Source organism: Schistocerca piceifrons, chromosome 1, assembly GCF_021461385.2.
Source record: "Schistocerca piceifrons isolate TAMUIC-IGC-003096 chromosome 1, iqSchPice1.1, whole genome shotgun sequence".
NCBI lineage: Eukaryota > Metazoa > Arthropoda > Insecta > Orthoptera > Acrididae > Schistocerca > Schistocerca piceifrons.
Window position 1 is genome coordinate 661,548,390 of NC_060138.1, and position 18,986 is coordinate 661,567,375.

Consider the following 18,986-nt stretch of genomic DNA (forward strand, 5'->3'; position numbering starts at 1 on the left):
AATCTGGAGACTGGCTACGTATAGGTAACAATTATTGAACTATATGAAGAAAACGTGAATTAGTTACAAACTACGGCGTGCACACACTTTACTCAACATGTAAATGTCACTACAAATATTCGGATTTAGATTATGACATCTTCGATATGCCTTCCATCATTGGCGATGATGTGGTGGAGACGAATAGTGAGATCCTGCATGACCCGCCGAAATGTGGGAACATCCATGCTGTCGATGACCTCCTGAATGGATGTTATTGCTGCAGACCTTGTTTCTAACATAGCCTCACAAAAAGGGAGTCGCATGTGTTCAGATCCGGAGAGTAGGCGGCAAACTGAGGCCCATTCCAGTGGCCTCTGGGTACCCCAGATCCAGAAAGCGGTCCCAAAGTGCTGCCGCAGGACATCACTCTCCTGCTTCGGTGGGGTCGAGCACCGTCTTACATGAACCACATATCGTCGAAATCGGGTCACTTTCGGTAGTGAGGATGAAATCATCTTCCAAAACCTTCTCGCATCTTTCAGTAGTCACCGTAGCATCAAGGAATATCGCCCCAATTATTCTGTGATTGGACACTGCGCATCACACAGTCACCCGTTGAGGGTGAAGAGACTTCCCGATCGCAAAATGTGGATTATCAGTCCCCCAAGTGCACCAATTTTGCTTATTGACGAACCCATCTAAATGAATGTTGGTTTCGTCGCTAAACCAAACCTTGCCTGCGCATACTAATTCCCATCATGCTCTGTGGCCAACAGTGGAGTTTGAACGTCGTAACACAAAACGTTCAGAAGTTAATTAATTTAGTTCAATAACTGTCACCCCGTAACTCACTCTTTGTATTCGTAACACATGACTTGTGTCTCCATATATTCTCCATGCTTCCTTATTCAAAACTTCAAGCTACTCTCACTTTCTAACAATTGTCGTGAACTTTTTCCTCATATTCGAGTCCTTCTATATTTATCAGAAATTTTCCCTTAATTATGTGTCATATATATGTTAATTCAGTACTGGGTATATTTTCTTAACTATCAACTCGCTCTCAAAATTTCCTTTGTTTTTCCTTTGTACATATCTAGATTCAAGTAACATGTACCTTTTTCTGAGAATATAACTTCTAAAACGAGAAGTTCTGACTGGGTAGCTATGAAGCAGCTCTTGTTTTAGCGTAGCATTTGATGATGATATAGTTACTGGGTACCAAAATGTCTATCAAGGAGATTTTGACAGCTGATGTGATAGAAAATCAGGCATTTTTGTTCCTTATTATACTTGTTTTTATAACGTTCAAATCATTCTCTACGCATAGCCTCTTGCGCCGATCGTTCTAGATTACAAACAAAGCGCATTGTACATTTAACTTTACTAGAAGTATTTTCGTCTTCTATTTCTTTCTTTGGCACTGTAACTAGTACTTGATCGGTTGACACATTCTTTTTTCACTACTCCCTTTCGCGCAAAAATTCTTTCCGCCTATTCTGTTTCAAACTCCTCAAGCGTTTTTATTAATCTTTTGTCATACAACATTCGAAATGCCAGTTTCTGTTGAGACTTCTACCACAGCCAGTGTTACATGTATATACAGTGTTATGATCAAGAACTTAATTCGAACGGAAGAGAAAACGGTTGATCAAAACATTTTATTACAATGTATACATAGCTACATTTTCTTTATATACGCGACCCGTTTCGATCGGACTTCGTTCCATCTTCAGATATAATTGTAACCAAGATAAATAATCAGAGAAGTTCAGTGGGTTCAAATACTACACTGAATAAAATAAACACGTCATGCTAAGTAGTCTTTACCGCAGTAACTAGTCAGTTCACTAAATCGCGACTTGCCGTATTGAATGCCATACAATTTATACAATCCTCCTACATTACTGTGTGAGGATTGTACAGCAACTCTCGATTTACTGAACTGACGAGCTACTACGGTAAAGATCACTTACTATGCTGTGTACATTTTATTGTGTGTAGCATTATTTGAACCTAATGACCTTTTCTGACAATTTCTCTCCGTTAAAGTTATGTCTGAAGATACAGAAAAGTTCATATGTGGAAAAAAGTGCGGGGATACAGGAAATGCAGTAAAAAGTTGTATACGTTAATCAGATAGCGTGCTCCATACTTCAATGGTGTTAAAGTTCATGAAGGAAGAAGATGTAAGAATGAGATACATACCTGGTCATGTATTTGGTTACTGTCTTAATTTCGTTAACCTCAACAGAAGAATTCGGCAAACTGCCATTAAAGACAGCAAAAACTGTGCCCGTCTTGTCTTAAATTTCATAATTATTACCAAAATAATTTTGCAATACTGGTTCTTATATTAACAGTGAAGTTTCATAAAAGTTCCATTCGTTTATTTTTTCTTTATCTGTGAATGGGTTCAGACGACATAACCTCTTAGGCTGATGCAGCATCCGAGCTGGCATTCGTCAGTATCAGACAAGACATTTGATTCCTGGGCAAGTATTGTCTCTATTGAAGAACATGAAGAGTGAAGATATTTATACAAAATGTTAAGGAAGAATAAGACAAGGAAGTACGATTTATTTCAAGAGCTTGGAGAAAACCGTATAAAGCAGTTACGTACAGGAATTTTGCAAAAAAATGGTTCAAATGGCTCTGAGCACTATGGGACTTAACTGCTGAGGTCATCAGTCCCCTAGAACTTAGAACTACTTAAACCTAAGTAACCTAAGGACATCACACACATCCATGCCCGAGGCAGGATTCGAACCTGCGACCGTAGCGGTCGCGCGGTTCCAGACTGTAGCGCCTAGAACCGCTCGGCCACTCCGGCCGGTGGAATTTTGCACTAAATGTCAATACTTAACTGGCGATTCCAGTACCAATGCATCAAAATGAGTTTCCACAATAAGACAAGCAATTATAAAGCCAATCATAAAGTTACTGTTGTTTATACAAGTTGTTTACATTAATAGTTCATAGATCCGTTGGCTACAGTGTTGCGTGAAAAGATTTTATTTGCCTTACTCCATCTGTTTTCTGAGCCTTAGAGATGGACACTCTCGAGGCTTCTGCGTGTATGTTCGTCGTCGAATGTGTCGATTGCCATTCAACAATAATGGGAAATTATGGCTAATAAAGAACAGCCACAAATTAGTCAAATTATAGAACTTATTTCGTTAGACTGGAAAGATGGGAAGAGGACTGTGTAAGAGGGTACTTATTTTGTTAGGGCGTTACAGAATGAACCGTCATTCAATACCCGTGAATTAAGGTTTTTATGACATATTAGTTATTTTTCTTATTTTATATCGTGGAGGACGTGGTTTAAGTTGGACAAATCGTAAATTATGTAATGTGTTATTTTTCATTCTCCCCATTTCTTCACGGACTTTCCAGTTTTAATGCCGATTCACTATCACTGATGAGTGCTTGATGGGACACATTGTTTCATGGCTTGTTCCAGCAGTTCCCCCAATTTTTTTATCCCGCCCGAGGAGAGATGTCAACTGCAAAAGGTGCTATCATTCCTCTAAATCGGTGTCGACATATTCTGAGAATCGCTTCTGGGCCTGTCCATGTTCGGCGTGCCTACGCCCTCTCCCTGATACCAAAGAACAAATAGTATCAACAAAGTTATACGTTACAACCCCATTTGCTTCACGTCTTAAAAATATATTCCCAAAGACCGTTTTCGAGAATCCACCGCCATATTTTCGAAAATATCTTAATGAAGAGAAAATTCCCGTTGTTACCCTGTTTGCGGACATATCCAAAGACGCAACCTTGACTGATATGTCATAGTAATACAACTGGATTTCGATTTCTGTAAGAAGACCATACAAGACACGATACTTTGGAATTCTGTGAAGAATTATCTACAAGAAATGCTTCCTCACTTGAAGAAAGAAGAAAGATTTGGGTTTCACGCTCGTCGACGACGACGTCATTACAGACGGAGTACAAACTTGGATCCAGGGATGATAGGGAAGGAAGTAAGGCGTCTCCTTTCCAAAGGAATCATTCCGAAATTTGCCTTAAGCGGTTTAAAGAAACAAGGAAAAAATCTACATCTGATTTGTTGGACAAGGATTTTAACAGTCGTCCTCCCGAAAGCGAGTCTAGTGTCTTTAACACTGCACCACCTCCCTCGGTTCCTCATCTGAACTTAGACTCACAGAATGATCTGAAATAATTTTACAACAATTACGATGATCTGGTAATACTGCTAGCATTTTTCTTTCCCTAGCTTTCGGCCGGCCGTTGTGGCCGAGCGGTTCTAGGCGCTTCAGTTTGGAACCGCGCTGCTGCTACGGTCGCAGGTTCGAATCCTGCCACGGGCATGGATGTGTGTGATGTCCTTAGGTTAGTTAGGTTTAAGGAGTTCTAAGTCTAGGGGACTGATGACCTCAGATGCTAAGTCCCATAGTGCACAGAGCCATTTGAACCATTTTTGAACCTAGATTTCGGTCCTCAACAACAGTTTCTGCAGTGATCAATAGAAAACATAATATTTCCTCAAAGCACTAGTCGTTTGTCTGCCCTCAATAAAAATTGTATTGGTGTAAATACGAAAAAAAGTTGCTATTATTTTATACTGTTGGAGTCGCATAATGCAGAACTTCCCTAGTACTATTTTAAGATTTTTCGTGGTTGCAAGATGTAACGGTTTAATATAAGAATAGCGTATGTCTTAAAGACAGATTTAACCTACATACAGATTAGTGCTTAGTTTGGCGACTTCCATTATTGTTGCACTTACAATTTCAAAGATGCATTTTACTCTACGAATATAGGGGAGGTAAGAAAATAATGGAGATGGTGCTATAGACATAAGCTGCACGTTCTTTTGAAGCCGGTTTTGGAGGGCCCTGCCGCCATTTTAAGTAGACAAAACATGAGCAGACCACTGTCAATGATTGTTCTTGCTCATTATTTCTGTCATGTGCATGCAAAAACTGTAAGAATTACAGTACCTGCAAGGCCAACATAGTGTCAGGAAGGAATTTCGAACGTCTTTCTGTTCTTGAATGCGTATTTGCTCTAGTAATACATTAACACATATGGCCCCTTAATGTAACTTGTTTTTGTTGACGAATTTCGAATAATCTAAAAGAGAAGGATGTGATGTGAAAAGGATGCTTTCGCAATGCATTTTGTTCCACTTTTACTATATTTATATCGAAATCAAATGAATCTAGAACTCAGAAACTAACGCTTGTTTGCTAACTGGTACTGCTTCTTGCTCGTTACATTTTCAGCTTTCAACTCGTATGCACAATATTTTTAAAATTCACATTTGAAAAATTTACATACGTGTTCTTTGTTACCCCATAAGCGTGTGCATTGAGGAAAGAAGTAAGGCATGCTGTCGTATCTTGTGCATATCAACAAAGTAAACAACTATTGAAATGTCAAAGAAACAGAACTGTACCGAGGCATATCTCCATGCAGAATATAGGTTTCTTTTTATTAGACTGTCAGTGCATTAGTTTAACTGTAGTTTATACATCTTCTAACTGTGAAATCTTACTATCATGTGTCATTCAGTATGTAACCAACAAAAGCAATTTACAGGGTAAAAACATATAGAGTTTTCTAACATCTTTCAGCATTGTGGAATAAATGTCATTAAGGGAATGGTCTCAAACGGTTAAGACCCCATAAAATGGATGTTTTGGTTTCACATATATGTAAGTAATCTTTTTTAGTAATGATTGCCTAACCTGTGTAGGATGTAGGCCCACTTTTTACCGGAATATTTAGTCAGTTTAGTTCAGGAGTAACCACACATAACACAATTGGAATGTGCTTTTACTTTGATCATCTACTTGATTTTACTTTTAAATTTCCATTTGGAGTTTTCAAAGTATATAAGCTTATACCATGCTTTATGAAATATCAATAGTTAGTTAATTAGTTACTTAATTTCGTGTTCCATACATCATTTGCACAATAAATCGTAATGATGTGGAGTGAGTCATTATACATGGACATCAATTTTTTAAAATATACCACCATGCTAGTCATACACCATGCTTTGTGAAACATCAGTAGTTAGTTAATTAGTTACTTTGTTTCATATTCCACGTACCATTTTCCCAATAAATCGTAAAGATGTGAAGCGAGTCATTGTATACTGACATCAATTTTTTTAATATACCTCCATGCCGGTCATTTATTAGTTCCTTCGTTTTTTAATTAAAGACAGGTAGATCTTAGTCAGTAAGTCCTACCCACCACCATTTATACATTACATTAATATATAATCATCTGTGGAATAGGTGGACTTGTCAAAGAGAAATGTTTTCAGTTTAGTTTCAAATTTTACTTTGCTGTCTGTCAGAGACTTTATATAAATGGGTATGTCATCAAAATTTTTGGGTGCAGCATAGTGAAGCGCTGTTTGTGCTACAGACAACCATCTTAATGTGGCGTAATGAATGTCATTTTTTTCTTCTGGTGTTGTAATTAAGTACAACATTGATCCTTTTGAAGTGCAATGGATTATTTACAACGAACTTCACGAGGGAATGACTATACTACGAAAGGGACAGATTGTTACTCGGGTGCCGATCAGCAGACAAGGTCGCCATAAAGAGTGTTCACATCAGCTTTTAGCCAAACCCTTCTTCATGAAGGAAGCAGAGTACACATACACATTCATACAATCATACACACGAAACTCATACACACATGACCGCTGTCTCCGGCTGTTCTAACCAGAATCTTTTTTTAAAAATGAGGAGGAAATGTGAACAATGAATAATTATCGGCGGAGGAATTTAGGGCATCAGATGCTGCCCCAACGATCAGCGTGGTTACGTAAGCGTGTGTTGTGAGGAGACCGTTGATACAGTGTGGTTCTAATGTCGGAGTGTTTGCAGTTTAGAAGGCAAAGAAAAACACAGGAAAGAAGAGAAAGAATGGACACTGGGTAAAGTTAGGCAAATCTACAGTCAAATGATAGGAAGAAACGCTACAATAAATGTAAACAGCGCAACCATAATTCACTTATACAAAGGAAAATATTCACTTAGGAATGAAGTTCTATTCCTTTAAATTTCAAACTACGATCAGATTATTAGTACAGCCGTAAACAACGCAAGCTGGTATTTTTGATGAAACAACTACGTCTCCAAACAATCAAAGCATCCAACACGGCCTAAACTGGACACAGGGACGTCAGGGTGACGTCAAAGGGAAGTATCACCGCGGTGAACCATGGAGGTATGAATGCGATGAACCGAATGTTTTGAGCTACTCAAGATGGCTGACATCAGCTTCAAGTTCGTGACGTAATGTCAACTCCATGACGAATTTACACACCCAGTAATCTCTGAACGCCTGTGTATTATAATATCTTTCCTCAAAACTTTTCCACGAGGATGGTATTGCCTTTCCCACTCACAGTCAGTCGTTGTTCGATGACAGCACTGTGAGCTAAAAGCGAGTTCATAAGAAATAAAAGATACAGCAGATTCATAGATTGGGTTCCTATTATCCTTTGCAGGTGCACCATGTTCTTCGGGAAGTAAGTTTTTCACGTTTTCCATGAAGTTTTTTCGTCAGTAACCGAATTGTAACACGGCATTCATTTTTCCGCTGAGCTACCTTAAATAGGATTCCATAATTCCGTATGCATTGTTCCGCTCGTTGACGACCCAAACACTACGCATCGAATGATGCACATTCATTTTCATATAACTGAGGGGCTAATTCGTCTTTTATGGAAGCACCAGTCACATTTAGTTTGAATTTGTTTTGTCTAACCTTTCCCATATTAGTGTCGCATAGCTGTATTGAACTTCACCGATTCTAATTTCACGAACAGTATGTGCTATTGATATTTCATTTAGACCCTTTTATCACAAAAAAGTTTCTACTACCAGATTACTATAACTTAGTTAATGAAAAAACTTATCATAGAAACTTACCGCCTTTTGAACTTATTTTCCATGCACAGCCTTGTCATCGTTTCGATTCGCTGCACAATATTTTCATTCTTGGGTGAGAGAACGTATTCGTTGAGCTGGCTGGCGAGTTACGAAACAGCCAGAAACTACACTCACAGATATTGTTATCTCTGAAGCAACCTTGCGATTCTCGTTGTAACTGGAATATTCTTTGCACGTGAATGTGTGAGAGAGGTCACTACTGCTTTGAAATGAATAGTCTACTGCCTACAGTACTACTCCATTACGAGTTATTAAAGAAGGACTGAATACGAAAGGCAGAAAGTAATGGAGTCTGTTAGTTGAAATGTTATTACATATGAAGGTAGAGCGCGTGTAATATCATTAAACAGGAAATACCTCCAAATCACGAGTAAGAGGAGTAGTTAGTTTCAAAGCGGATCGGAAAATGAGTGTATAATGAGTTTTCAAATTATCGTTGTACAATTAAATAACTGGTTTCCTGCTTCTGTATACTGACCAGACCCTCAAGAAAAGTGAATTTAATAGTTACGCACTGTTTCAACCTCCGTTAACAGTCTGATAGGGAGAGGCACATACAGGAATGCGTTCATTAGTGAATCCTTTTTTTAACACTATTGTCAGACAATTTTCAAGTAATTAATAGAAATTGCAAAAGACAGTAGCAACACTGGCAAAAAATTACAGAAAATGATCGATTACGAAGAAATGGAATAGTAAACTGATTAACTGAGCTGATCTTACAGTGGCAATTTCTGCTTATATTCCTATATGTTTACGAACTGGAAAAGCAACTGTTTGAGCAGGTTGTCGTAAACGACACTAGTTAAAGTCATTCACTAATATCTGACAATAATTTCTCCGCGATTTATAGCCCGCGCGTAGGTGATCTTCACTTTTTGGAGCATTTGATAGTAACTTACAACTGCGAGTCCATTATGGCGAGTGCAGTCACACTACCGAACCCGCATATGAAAATAAATTTATGTTCTCCATGAACGACGAAACGAGCTATGACTCACTGGACGGTAAGACAGCACTTCCGCCAGTTTTTCTCGGCCTTTTTCACCGAGCGAGTTGGCACAGCGCTTAGCACAGTTGAGTCGCATTCGAGAGGACGACGGTTCAAGTTCGCGTCCGACCATCCAGGGATGGCTTCGTTGGAAGGGCACGGCCGGTTTCCTTCCCCAGCCTTGCTCCGTCTCTAATGACCTCGTTCTCGACGAGACTTTAAACCCTAATTTTTCTTCCTTCTGCCCTTCACGCAGAATCGTTTGTCTAAAATAAGAAAGACACAAAGCATGACATCAGCTAATTTTTCAGTTTCAGAATACGATGAAGTTCATGGACTAAAGCAAAGAAGAGTCTGTAGGCCTATATCAACGTACACTACGCTGATAGAATGTTCTTCCTTAATGGATTAATAAACATCATGACTGTCGCATGTCACCGAAGTAGGAACTGCACCAACCCCACCAGTCACTACTATAAAATTGTTTTATTACTCCGTACTGCTTTCGAGTACTTTTACAGCCATCTACAGAAGGTATACAGTTAGTTATCAGAAATAAAACAGGTACGCTATTGTTCTTTCCATAGCTATACAATACACGTAGCATGTATGACTGTCATGTGGATGACTTGGGTCCATCTCCCTCATCTCCCCATACTGCAAGAGATTTTCTCTTTTTTTGATGGAAGGCTAACACTCACCTTCGTGAGGTCCATCGGGGATCTGTGAGGCTTCATAATTGAATAACCAACGAAACGTTAATATTTACAAGTCGGGTCGTGGAATGTCAGAAGTCTGAACGTTGTCGGGAAGCTAGAAAATCTGTAAGAAGATGGAGCATTTCTGCTCAGTCGAACATAGGTAACAGCAACAGCAGTAGAAAATTTTGTAATGGGTGCAGGAATCGTCATGAGTAGAAAGGTACGTCAGGGAGTCTGTTACTGTGAACACTTCACTGACAAGATAATTCTTATCAGCATCTATAGCAAACCAACGCCAAGACTGCAGGATCATCCAGCGAAAGGTCCCAGAATTAGTATGGCTTACTGAAGGTTACAACGCACAAATAGTATTGGGAACTAAAAGCTGGTTGAAGCCAGACGTCAATGACAACGAAATCCTAAGTTTAGACTGGAATGTTTATTATACAGATAGGTTAGTCGCCAATAGGGGTGGCGTGTTTATTGCAGTAAAAAACTGGATGAAATCTAGTGACATTATCACGGATTCCGAGTGTGAGTTAATCTGGGTGAAATCGGATGCTTTTATAGACCATCTGGATCAGGATGTGTAGTTGTAAATCGCTTCAGACGGAACTTGCAGAATATCATTAGTATTTTTCCTGATCATGCCGATGTAATAGGGGGTGACTTCAACTTGCCAGGTATATATTGGGAGTGTTATGCCATCAAAACTAGTGCCAGAGACAGGGAATCGTGTGGCATTGTTCTGGATGTCTTGTCAGAAAATTACCTCGAGCAGATAGTTAGAGAACCTCCTGGCAACAAACAGACCTGAACTTATCGGATCAGTTAATGTAGAGGAAGGTATCAGTGATCATAAGGCTGTGACGACGGGTCCTACAACGAATATTATGAAATATAGCAAAAAACTTTTTGCATCGCCCTGGTTCCCAGAATTCGTAAAGATAAACGTTGACTGTGGATATTGTATCACAGACACAGTCCCTTTGGCTGTTCAGAGAAGTCACTAAACCCGCCCAAAGATGTAAACAACCATGCATGAGCAGCGCCTATTAAACAGCCGAACAGTTCCAGTCATTTCACCAGGCCTAGACGGTCAATACCGCGGTTCAATCGCGTCCGCATTGTTACTTTGTGCCAGGAAGGGCTCTCAACAAGGGAAGTTTCCAGGCGTCTCGGAGTGAACCAAAGCCATGTTGTTCGGATGTGGAGGGTACACAAAGAGACAGGAACTGTCGATGACATGCCTCGCTCAGGCCGCCTAAGGGCTAGTACTGCAGTGGACGACCGCTACCTACGGATTATGGCTCGGAGGAACACTGACAGCAACGCCCCCACGTTGAATAATGCTTTTAGTGCAGCCACAGGACGTCGTGTTACGACTTAAACTGTGCGCAATAGGATGAATGATGCGCAACTTCACTCCCGACGTCCATGGCGAGGTCCATCTTTGTAAACACGACACCATGTAGCGCGGTACAGATGAGCCCAACAACATGCTGAATGGATAATTCAGGATTTGAATCACGTTCTCTTCCCCGACGATTGTCGCATATGCCTTCAACCAGACAATCTTTGGAGACTTGTTTGGAGGCAACCCGGTCAGGCTGAACGCCTTAGACACACTGTCCAGTGAGTGCAGGAAGGTAGAGGTTCCCAAATGTTTTGGGGTGGCATTATGTGGGACCGACGTACGCAGCTGGAGGTCATGGAAGGCGCCGTACGGCTGTACGACACGTGAATTCCATGAATTCCTTCCTCCGACCGATAGTGCAACCATATCGGCAGCATATTGGCGAGGCATTCGTCTTCATGAACGATAATTCGCGCCACCATCGTGCACATCTTGAGAATGACTTCCTTCAAGATAACGACATCGCTCGACTAGAGTGGCCAGCATGTTCTCCAGACACGAATGCTATCGAATATGCCTATGACAGATTGAAAAGGGATGTTTATAGACGACGTAACCCACCAACAACTCTGAGGGATCTATGAAGAATCGCCGTTCAGGAGAGGGACAATCTAGATCAACAGTGCCTCGATGAACTTGTGGATTGATTCCATATTTTTAGATTTCCAGAAGGCTTTCGACACCGTTCCTCACAAGCGTCTTATAACCAAACTGCGTGCCTACGGAGTATCGCCTCAGTTGTGCGTTTGGATTCGTGATTTCCTGTGAGACAGGTCACAGTTCGTAGTAATAGACGGAAAGTCATTGAGTAAAACAGAAGTAATATCCGGCGTTCCCCAAGTATGTGTTATAGGCCCTCTATTGTTCCTGATCTATATTAACGACATAGGAAACAATCTGAGTAGCCGTCTTAGACTGTTTGCAGATGATGCTGTCATTTACCGTCTTTTAAAGTCATCAGATGATCAAAACAACCTGCAAAATGATTTAGATAAGATATCTGTATGGTGCAAAAAGTGGCAATTGACCCCGAATAAGGATAAGTGTGAATTTATTCACATGAGTTCTAAAAGAAATCAGTTGAATTTCGATTACGCGCTAAGTCACACAAATCTGAAGCCTGTAAATTCAACTAAATACTTAGGGATTACAATTACAAATAACCTAAATTGGAACGATTGTGGGTAGAGCAAACCAAAGACCGCGATTCATTGGCAGAACACTTAGAAGGTGCAACAGGTATACTAAAGAGACTGCTTACACCACGCTTGTCCGCCCTATTCTGGAGTATCGCTGTGCGATGTGGGTTCAGCATCAGGTGGGACTGACGGATGACATCGAAAAAGTACAAAGAAGGGCAGCTCGTTTTGTATTATCGCGAAATAGGGGAGATAGTGTCACAGACATGATTCGTGAACTGGAGTGGCAATCATTAAAACAAAGGCGTTTTTCGTTGCGACGGGATCTTCTCATGAAGTTTCAATGACCAGTTTTCTCCTCCGATTGCGAAAACATTCTGCTGGCACCCATCTACATAGGAAGACATGATCATCACGATAAAATAAGATAAATCAGGGCTCGCACAGACAAATTTATGTGCTCGTTTTTCCAGCGTGTCGTTCAAGAGCGGAACGATAGAAAGACAGCTTGAAGATGGTTCATTGAACCCTCTGCCAGGCACTTTATTGTGAATAATAGAGTAATCACGTAGATGTAGATGTAGATGTAGATGGATAGTATGCCACGACGAATACAGGCATGCATCAATGCAAGAGGACGTGCTTCTGGGTATTAGAGGTACCGGTGTGTACAGCAATCAGGACCATCAGCTCTGAAGGTCTCGCTGTATGGTGGTACAATATGGAATGTGTGGTTTTCATGAGTAATAAAAAGGGCGGAAACGATGTTTATGTTGGTCTCCGCACCAAATTTCTTTACAGGTTTCGGAACTCTCGGAACCGAGGTGATGAAAAACTTTTTCTGATGTGTATATTTACTCAGCAAGGGTGACAGGATACAAATTTCAGAATATCTCAGCAGTCAGAATCAAATATTCGGTGATTATGACGAAGATGTGGAGAACAAATGGAAAAAATTCAAAGGCGTCGTTCAATATGCCCGAGACAAGGATGTTCCAAATAAGGTTTTAAGGGACGGGAAAGATCCACCATGGTTTAATAGCCGTGTTAGAAAAGCGCTATGTAAACAAAGAGCACTTCATCTCATCTTCAAGAGAAGTAAAAACCCAGCTGACAAAGAAAGGCTGAACGAAGCGAAAATGAGCTTAAGGAGAGCAATGAGAGAAGCGTTGAATGATTTTGAAGGTAATACTTTGTCAAACGACCTGAGCAAAACCCCTAAGAGATTTTGATCGTATGTAAAATCAGTAAGTGGGTCAAAATCATCTATTCATTCTCTCAGCGACCACACGGGCACCGATACGGAAGTTAACAGAGAGAAGGCCGAAATACTGAATTCTGTCTTCGGAAGTTATTTCACCGCGGAAGATCGTAACACTGTTCCTCCTTTCAATCGTCGTGCGAACGTCGAAATGGCGGATATTGAGATAACGTTCGCGGAATTGTAAACCAGCTACAATCCCTCAGTAGTGGAAGGGTTTCAGGACCAAATGAGATATCTATAACATAAAGATTATGCGAAAGAACTTGCTCCCCTTCTAGCAGTAATTTATCGTTGATCGATTGAGCAACGAATGGTACCTAACGAATGGAAAAAAGCGCAGGACATTCCCGTTTTTAAGAAAGACCATAAGACAGATCTACACAATTATAGACCTATATCTTTGACGTCAATTTGTTGTAGTATTATGGAACATGTTTTAAGCTCAAGAATTATGACGTTCTAGGAAAATGAACATCTCCTCTATAAAAATCAACATGGATTCCGCAAACAGAGATTCTTTTCTTCCAAGAGATCCACAGCGCAGTGGACAACGGCGCTCAGGTTGATGCCATGTTCCTTGATTTCAGTAAGATATTTGACACCGTCCTGCATTGCCGTTTAATTAAAAAATACGAGCTTACGGAGTATCGGAGCAGACCTGCGATTCGATTCAAGACTTTCTTGCAGACATAACTCAACACGTCGTTCTTAACGGAACTAAATCGACAGATGTAAAGGTAATGTTCGGAGTACCACAGGGAAGTGTTCTATGACCGTTGCTGTTTACAATATATACAGATGATCTAGTAGATAGCGTCGGATGCTCTTTAAGGCTATTCGCAGATAACGCAGTTGTTTGTACCGAAGTACCAACGTCAGAAGATAGTAAGAACTTGCAGAACGACCTGCAGAGAATTAATGAATGGTGCCGACTTTGGCAGTTGACCCTGAATGTAAATAAATGTAACTTACTGCGCATACATAGGAAAAGAAATCCACTACTGTACAGCTACACTGTTGATGACAAACAGCTGGAGACAGCGTCTGCCGTAAAGTATATAGGCGTATCTATCCAGAGCGACCTTAAGTACCTTAAGTGGAATGACCATATAAAACAGATAGTGGTAAAAGCAGACACCAGACTCAGATTCATCGGAAGAATCTTAAGGAAATGTGACTCATCCGCGAAAGAAGTGACTCATAAGCAGCTTGTTCGCCCGACTCTTGAGTATTGTTCATCTGTCTGGGACCCCTATCAGGTAGGGCTGATAGATGAGATACAGAAGATCCAACGGAGAGCGGCGCGTTTCGTCACGGGATCGTTTAGCTGGCAAGAGAGCGTTATGGAAATGCTAAACAAACTCCACTGGCAGACGTTACAAGAGAGACTTTGTTCATCACGGAGGGATTTACTAGTGAAATTTCGGGACAGCGCTTTTCAGGAGTCAAACAACATATAACTTCCCCCCCACATGCATCTCGCGTATTAATCACGAGGAGAAAATTCGAGAAATCAGAGCCAATACAGAGGCTTACCGACAATCATTCTTCCCACGCAGTATTCGCGAGTGGAACAAGGTTGGACGGATCAGATAGTGGTACCGAAAGTACCCTCCGCCACCCACCATTAGGTGGCTTGTGGAGTACGATGTAGATGTAGAGCGCCAACAACGTATGTTCAGGCACACATACCGACGTCAGGAGCAGGAAGATGAAGTGACAGGAAATCAAATACTGAATAGTTCAGCGTGGCGAGCAGCAGTTACATAGGCTTAGATCACAATTTAGTAATGATGAAGAGTAAACTGAAGTTTAAGAGAATTACCAGAGAGAAGCAGTGTGGAAGACAGTGGGATAATAAGGTATACTGAGATGCGTCTGAAATTTATTGTGGAAAGTGATTCTCTCTATCTCTTTTTATGGGGACAAGGAAGGGGGAGGGGGGATGAAGGGGGCGTTACAAGCTAGGGCAACGACAGGGGCCTTCGAAAATCTGAGAAAAATAAGAGTAAGCTATAGAGAAAGGAGGGTAATATACAATATGAACAAGAACCAAGATTTGTCGATCTAGAAAAAGGGTTCAACAATATAAAACTGCGCAAGATGTTCTCAATTCTGAGAAAAATAGGTATAAGGAAAGATGGATAATATAGAAGATGTACCAGAACCAAGAGGGAACGATAAGATTGGAAGACAAAGAACGAAGTGATCGGATTACAAAGAGTGTAAGACAGGGATGTAGTCTTTCGCTCCTAAAGTTCATTCTATAGAGGGAAGAAGGAATGATGGAAATAAAGGTTCAAGAGTGGTATAAAAAATTCAGTGTGAAAGGATATCTATGATATGATTTGGTGATGCGCTGATGACATTGCTAACTTCAGTGAAAGCTAAGAAATATTACAGGAGCTTTTGTATGAAATGAACATTCCAACGTGTAAAGAATATGGACTGAGAGTAAACCGAAGAAAGACGAATGTCATGAGCAATAGCAGAAAGGAGTACAGCGAACAACTTAGCAGCAAAACTGTTGACCACGAATCAGTCGAAGTTGAGGAATAATGCTACATTGGAAGCAAAATAACACACGATTGACGAAACAGGGAGGGTATAATAAGCAGACTAGCGAAGACAAAGAATGTCATTCCTGGCCAGAAGAATACTGGCATCTAGCATAGGACTTAACTGAAGGAAGAAAGTTCTGAGAAGGGACGTTTGTAGTACAGCATTATATGGTGGCGAATCACGTTCTGTGGGGAAAAGTGGAAAAGAAGAGAAACGAAGCGAGATGTAATGGTATAGAAGGATCTTAAAAATTAAGAGGACTGATAGGATATGGAATATACGGAGAATCAAAACAGGAAAGGATGATAGGAAATATTTAAGACATCAGGGAATAATTTCCACGGCACCTGGAAGAAGCTGAAGTACACTCTACAAATAGTCCAGTAGGACTTGATCGTAGTTATGTGTGGGAAGACACTTTCACAAAGGTGAGAAGAGAGCTGAACTGCGTTGGTTTCCAAAGTGTCTATCACATGGACATCTGAACAGTTTCATGACTTAATATCTTCTGGTTACATTGTTTGTGGTGCAGCCTACACCACCCACTATGGTTATTCGCAAATTTTGTGGCAGCTACAGAAGGCCGACTCGTCCCATTCACAACTGGGTGCATGTACGTTTCAGTATATACTATTCCATTATAAGTCACTGATACTGAATTTTGCTGTTGAAATTGAACTAGTGTAAAGTTGCGAGTAATAACAATTGTAACGAAACGGCCTTCGCTACCTCTGTACGTAACACTTAGCTGGCGCCACCGTGACGCGTTCTCGTGATCAGTAGGTACACAACACGCAAAGCCCTGAATTGACGCGAGGCGTTCTTTTGTTGCAGGTATGTACGACATGACACCTCAATTCTTTCCTGTGGAATGGTACCATGCTGACACAGCTGCAGCAGGTAGCGTATGCTGTAAACACGCAAAGAAGGTATGTGAGCGCTCGTGCCTGCCACACGACGCCAGTTCACCATACAGCAGCTCAGACTGCAGTGCTTGTGAAGCTCCATCCCTCTGTGAAACTTTCCTGTGTCGAGGCGCCTCCAGCCAACACTCGCTGATGCGATGGTGATTAACGTGGTGAGTGCAACTACAACATAAACAGCTTCTTCGCAGAAAAATAGTAAATATTGACGTGTTCTCTGTAGAAAAAAAAAGTGCGTTGTTGTTGACTTGTGGGAGAAAGTCAAAGTCATCCACATTCATGCAACGACCTGCGTCTGTACTTCTATTTTTCTGACTTTAATTGTATGTAGACACAGCCGTACCACGTATTACCACTCAGCTACCCATAATAAAGATAAAATAGAGAGTTATGTCACATTATGAGGCCAGTTAACCATATTCACGCTTCATATCTCTCTGAACGGATTGTAAATGATTCTTTTCTTTTACGTCAGAAAGGAATAATGGTAGGCTAGTTTCTGAATATTTGAGCTTTACAGTGCCAGTAACACATTCTTTCAACTTTTTGAATTGTGTGCACCTGAGTCTCGCGACTTTAATAACCAAAGAGAATATATAGAAAATGACTTCGCTTGCTGGAAGAACAAGATCTCTATTCTGTTTCAAATTCGTCCAAGCACTGCTGTGTGCATCAGCAAGACATTCTTGGCCATTTCACACAAGCCTTGTTGGAGGCTCTAGCATGTCCATGCGTCATTTTTTTAATTTTACGCACAGTATGAAGTCTCTGCCATCAATGGAACCTCAGTTAAGTGAAATGATTTTCGGGTTTTCGTGCTGCGCCGCTTGCTTTGTTGACACCCTCCCCCCCCCCCCCCCAAACCCACAGAAGCTACGAAGTTAACCTCTATCTCAGACTTGTACTCTGCACCGATTTGTTATGCGCGAACTGAGAAAAATATATCCTGAGTGTTGTTTACTTCAGCTAAGAAGTCCTCCGTGGTGTTACATAACGAGAAAGAGGCGTTTAGATTCTACGTACAAAGATCGTTATCACGTATTGTGTGGAATAAACAACTGCACCAAGAAATGTTCAACTAAGCTAAGTAAAAGCATTTTACTTACGCTACTTTCGTCAGCTTCTCAGTACTAAATATATGAAAAGAAGGGCTGCTTCTTGTTCCCTTCCATAATAAGTGCAAATTACGACATTATATAAGAAACGCAGCTTTAAACAATATTGCACGTCCTACGCCTTGCTCTAATTGCATAGCGTTCCACGAATAGTAAAGAGGCAGTTTTATTGTATCATATTAATTTGGCAGGATTTGCTCAATAGCCGAACTGTTAATAACCCTGACGCACACCTTGTCCGTTCATCTTTACTACTGTCATGCTCTTCTTTACTGTTTGGTGACACTTCGCTGAATGGGGGGCTAATTCCGTGCCCTGCATTACATTTCATTTAGCACACGCCAATATCCGATTTTCGGTGGACTTCTTGCAACTATCTGCTGTTTAGTAACGCGATTATCGACCGTCACGTTGGTGGAAGATGCAGAAACGGAGTAGCCTTTTCAAGAGTCAGCTGCTCGTCATGTTGGGCGGGTTGATTGCGTCGTATCATCTGATGATGACTCCCGACGACAGACTGCGAACATTCCGCATGCTTAATTTTTCTTGGCTGAAATTCACAGTCATAGAAAACTAGTGGAAAGTCTTCTTCGTATCCGTTAACTGATAAACTTGTTTGTTTATAACATGCGCTATTGCAAAGTCAACCCTCTAGCCATTTTCCAGTGGAATATAGTGAAAATTTTATACTTCAGAACATCTGAAATGTAATGAAGACGTAATAGATTGTGCGTTGAAGCACACAATTTGCGCTGTATTCGAAATTCAAATCACTAAGCGGTCGAATTTGCTATAGTTAATATTATAAATAAACAGTTTTAATGACCAAATTTGATGACGATGTGTTTTAAAAATTTCACCTGCAGCGCGAGAAACTGTTTAGTAGTTTAACTTTCTCTGTCTTCCATCTTGAGCAGTTAGCTTATTTCCACCT

The 18,986-nt window shown here is 40.7% G+C and overlaps 1 protein-coding gene across 1 annotated transcript in view; it reads left to right on the forward strand.

The window, feature by feature from the left end:
* The first annotated feature begins 17,037 nt into the window (after positions 1-17,037).
* The window catches only part of LOC124805582 (sodium/potassium-transporting ATPase subunit alpha), a 653,503-nt gene continuing 651,554 nt past the window's right edge, over positions 17,038-18,986 (forward strand). The window contains exon 1 of the mRNA XM_047266173.1: positions 17,038-17,092. Within this exon, the coding sequence (XP_047122129.1) occupies positions 17,078-17,092 (15 nt within the window). The 5' untranslated portion in view covers positions 17,038-17,077. The remainder of the gene's footprint in view (positions 17,093-18,986) is intronic.